Source organism: Diorhabda carinulata, chromosome X, assembly GCF_026250575.1.
Source record: "Diorhabda carinulata isolate Delta chromosome X, icDioCari1.1, whole genome shotgun sequence".
NCBI classification, from domain to species: Eukaryota; Metazoa; Arthropoda; class Insecta; order Coleoptera; family Chrysomelidae; genus Diorhabda; species Diorhabda carinulata.
Window position 1 is genome coordinate 32,638,409 of NC_079472.1, and position 4,959 is coordinate 32,643,367.

The 4,959-nt window shown below is 31.5% G+C and overlaps 1 protein-coding gene across 1 annotated transcript; it reads right to left on the reverse strand.

Moving 5' to 3' along the window:
• Nucleotides 1-1,457: 1,457 nt before the first annotated feature.
• Nucleotides 1,458-4,718, reverse strand: LOC130901458 (UDP-glycosyltransferase UGT5-like). Its single transcript, XM_057812871.1, has 4 exons — nt 4,370-4,718; nt 3,465-4,271; nt 2,016-2,241; nt 1,458-1,883 (listed from the first exon to the last, which is right to left on the reverse strand). The coding sequence occupies exons 1-4, from the start codon at nt 4,623-4,625 to the stop codon at nt 1,583-1,585; spliced, it is 1,590 nt and encodes a 529-aa protein (XP_057668854.1). The 5' UTR covers nt 4,626-4,718; the 3' UTR covers nt 1,458-1,582.
• Nucleotides 4,719-4,959: the final 241 nt, after the last annotated feature.

Sequence of the window (4,959 nt, forward strand, 5' to 3'; positions counted from 1 at the left end):
TATTAGATTTGAATAAATTTTTTAGAAATTTATTTAGTATTTGTATTTTTTTAAAAACAAGGGATTTTGAGGACTTGAGGCAAGCTTTTGACATAGTATGATGTTCTAAAAGAAATAAATGAACTGGAGTGGCTAATTTAAGTTCTTGACATAAACAAAATGACAACAATCGAAACAAGTAAACAAATTTCAAAGGATATGGCGAAAGACATGGAAAAAGCCTCAACCAGATCCTCTACAACTACTTGGTAATCGACGTAATAATCATTGAATCCAGGAACGATGATGAAAAACAAGGTTTTGATCAAAATAGACCCAAAATTGATATTAAGACAGATAACAGAAAAAATAATTGAATACAACAACCTTCTATGTGTTTTGTTAACCTTATGAAAGCTTTTGACACAGTTTGGTGTTCTGAAATCAACCCCTAATTTACTAATTTAAGTCTTGGACATCAACAAAATGACAATACTGGAAACATCTTTAGTCAGATCTTCTACAACTTCATAATGGACATAATAATCACATCAAGACAGATAATAAAGAAAATAATTTGATACAACAAACCTTTTATATATTTCTTAGACCCCAACAAAGCTTTCGACAAAGTGTGATGTTCTTAAAGATCTTAACATCAACAAAATGACAACAATAGAAACAAGTGATCAAATTACGAAGGAAATACAGTAGCAGATGGTAAAAGACGTGGAAACGACTTTAATCAGATCTCCTTCAATCTGATAATGGACATAATAATCACTTAATTCAATAATGAGGATGAACAACAAGATTTCAGACAATCACTACTCACACTAGATGCAGTATTCATATTAAAACAGAGAAAATTATTGGATATAACAAACCTTGTATGTGTTTTGTGGACCTCAGGCATGCTTTTGACAGAGTATGGTGTTCTAAATATACTGAATAAACCCTGTGCTAGATTTGAGATTGGAACATCAAGAAAATAGAAAGGAGTAATCAAGTGTCGAAGTAAATACAGTAGCAGATGGTAAAACATAGAAAATATCTGTGAGTAGATCCTAGAGCAAATGAAATCTACTTTTGTCATAAAACAAATCCATTTTTGTGTAATGATAAAATGGCTGTTGAAAATTTACTCGCATGTTTAATGCCAAACGTCAGATAAATTCAAAAATGATTCTTACGGAAAATATCCAACAGCTTTTATACGGTAAGTGCAGTTTCTAAACTCATGTATCGGGGAAATTAACTTCTAAACGTTGGCGATCGTGTGGCACAAGTCATCGATTTAACGAGATTCATTGTTATCAAATACTCTAATAATTATTCAAAAAACACATCTTGAGGTAATTCCAATTATTTTTGTGGGAGATGGTAGTAATAGATTGGATTTTAAGAGATTAAATATAAAAGTTTCGAAGTTTTAAGTTATTTTTTGATTAATTTTGTGTCAAAAATTAGAAATTATATTATCTTGAACCTATCAGTTTAATCTTTCATGTTTATTCCATAGAGTTAATATGATTAACTCTATGGTTTATTTACATTTGATCATTCGATTAATCGATTATAACATTTCCGTTTCGATGAAATATCAATTATGTTTCAATTTATTTGTTAAAGAAATTTTTGTTTTCACATTTCCAGCACACAATTTAAACAAAAATTTAACAATAAATATTAAAAATGATAATATTAAACATATTCCAAAAGCGATGGAAACTGCTACGTCGACTAGATAATGTTTGTACCAAGGTAATTTCAATCCAGCAACTCTCAAATGGTTTGCTCCGTTATGACGTATAACATATTCGATCCAATATACGGCTCTATCTAACGGTCCCATTGGGCGGTCGTGGAAAATACTAGATCTATACTGGGCGTTATTTTTGTATCTGAAAAGTACAAAATTTTAATACTGTGTTGAATTGTCACCATCTCAAACCTAGGTCTCATTTTTATTTTGAATGTACCGGAAAAATAAACAAAATTGCTCAATTTTTATACAAACTTTGTATAATACTTACTTGGGATTTTTCAAAAGTTCGTTTATCAAATAAAGTAACTTATCTTTCGAAAATTGTTTATCATGAAAAGATATCGAAAGTCCATATTCATCTAACAATACATTTTGAGCATTCATTTCTTGATCACCGAAAATCGGTACTACTAATATTGGTAAACCACAGTAAACCGTTTCTGAGAGACTCAAAATACCTCCGTGTGTTATAAAAAGTTTTACATTAGGATGTGCTGAAATAATAGCCGAAATCGTGAAATCTGATTATCAATAAACTAATTTTAATTGTTATTTCTATCTGGTACTAAAAAGTAAATAAACAATCACTAAATGCTGTTAATTTTATATACTAGTATTCAAATGAGATTGTGTGCCACCCACCAAAAATGGCCGAACTGTCAATGACGTCATACTGACATGGTCCATAATAGTGTTGTGATTTAACTAATACTATTTTCGAATTGCTTTTGGAAACGTCTGAATAAACATTAAAGTGGTTTTCAAAGAAAATAGCTGATATGAATAGAATCAGAACAGTGTATAAAACATTCAGTGGTGGAAATTGCAAAAAAGTAAAGTGTGCAATTTCCTGGCTGCGTTCGATGCTGGATTCGTTGCCAGATTACTAATATAATTTTATATAAATACATGGTTTCTGATCTCTGATATAGTTAAAGAAACAAAGAGATATCAAATTGAAAAAATGTGATTTTTGAACTTCTATAACCTTCAAAATACCTCATCTCTTCACATTTCATTATACGAGGGTGGTCCTAGAAGTACCTGGCATTTTTGTAAACGTCACGTTGCTTAGTATTTGTTTCGCAGCTATCAAAATTGAACGTTTTCAGTGAATTTGTAAACATGGAAAAATTGGTCATCGTTATGTGATACAATATTTTAGCAGAGTTTAAACGAGGCCGTACGACTCCAGAAATGTTGAAGAAAATCCACAAAGCGGTACTGGATGATCGTCGGCTGATAGTGTGTGAGCTTATAAACGTATTCGGCATTTCAAAAAGTGCGGTACATTGCATATTAACTGATTATATGGACATGAAAAAGTTGTGTGCAAGATGGTGTCGCGTTTGCTCACAATGGAACAAAAACAGCTTCGTGAAGATGTTTCAATCGAGTGTTCGGCAACGCACTATTTCATAACCATAGATAAAACGTGGGTCCATCACTTCACAGCCGAAATAAAAAAACAATCAAAACAATGGACTGAAAAGAGAGAACCGGCTCCAAAGAAGGCAATGTCCGTTCTATTTGCAGACAAAGTATTGGAATCGGTTTTTACGAATGCGCGTAGGATAATTTTTATTGACTATATCGTGGTATCGAAAAACTAAATATATTTTTTTCCAAAATTTGTGTGTTTTCTTTGTTGTACCGAGTACTTCTGAGACCATCCTCGTACATACTGGAAACATTCATTTAGTTACCCGTTACGTACCCAAAACATCCAATTGTGGAAACCATTTTGAGGTTTTAACATTATCTGGCAAACCTGCGATATGATCGTCCTCCCATTTCCACAATATCTTCTGTTTTAATTCCCCAAAAGTCGATAACAACACATCTCTTTTATCTTCAGGTAAATCAGCAGCCTTCACAGAAGATCCAAAGCTTACATAGATAACTCCTTCTTCTGCACTATCTAGAAACTCTTGTAGATCTTTCGGTAGTTTTTTAGGTTTTTTAATATGAAATCCACCGATTGGAATTATATTAGGAACAAGAGGAACAGGTTGCTGTAAACTCTCGTGAGAATTGACTAAAATAAGAGAAACGTTGTAGTTTAATTCAAATATTGATGGTGCCTTGGGGAAATACCGCTTCACAAGGTCATCTTGACGAGGTAACCAATGCCAATGAGTTACAGCAGTTTCAAATAAATATAATAGAGTATTATAAATCCTCTGAAAAAAATTCATACTCTTAGAAAAAGTAGTATCCACTTGGGGAGTGTAGGATAACATTGTTGGATTACCAACAACATAGTTAATTTTACTATCGGCTGCTATGGATGAAAATATCACCAAATGTGCTTTAAAATGATGTGCTAAAGCTTTGAAAGCTTCGGTTGAAAATTGTTCTACAATTACTACGTCGAATGTCTCGTTTGAGTGGATGAGATCTTGTACATTGTGATGGGATAGTACCCTTTCCATGCCCACGTAAACTACTTCTTGAAATTTCAAAAAGAATGTGAAGTCGTTTGTTCTTTCTTGCTCGAAGGGATTGATTTGTTTCATGAAAGCTACAAAATACGTAAAAATTATTGATTTACAACTTCTTAATCGCCGCAGATCACTACTGCTGAATGGAATTTTAGGACAATAATTTATAAATTCCTACCTTCATATCTCTCAGCGAATCCAGTCAAAACTATACTTCTATAACTACCATTTTTCGTTGGCAATGTATCTTCATAAGGACTAATCATTGTTACGTTATGTCCTCCATCTGCTAATCCTCGTAGAAGAGAGTTTCCCAAACTGTAATGGCTTTTAGCAGCTACCATAAAAACACCTAATATCTTTGCTGAATGGCATATCTTCAGTGATGAAATAATTATGAGGAAACTTAGTGAAATTTGAAATGATAATTTCATTTCTAAAATGAGTTATTACATGAACAAAAAAATGTTGATTATATTAATAAAATTTTTGGTTTTGAGTGTTTTTTACTGATAAAAATTGATAATGGAGTGTCAGTATAAATAAATAAATAAGTATTAAGTCAACATGGTATATTATGCAACCAAAAAGACTTTTACACAATCAAACTGATGAGAAAAGTATTTTCTTTATTTTCCTATCATTTTTTACTACTGAAATACGATGTGTACATATATATATATATATATATATATATATATATATATATATATATATATATATATATATATATATATAACCTATACGTCAGAAACTCTTAAAACCTAA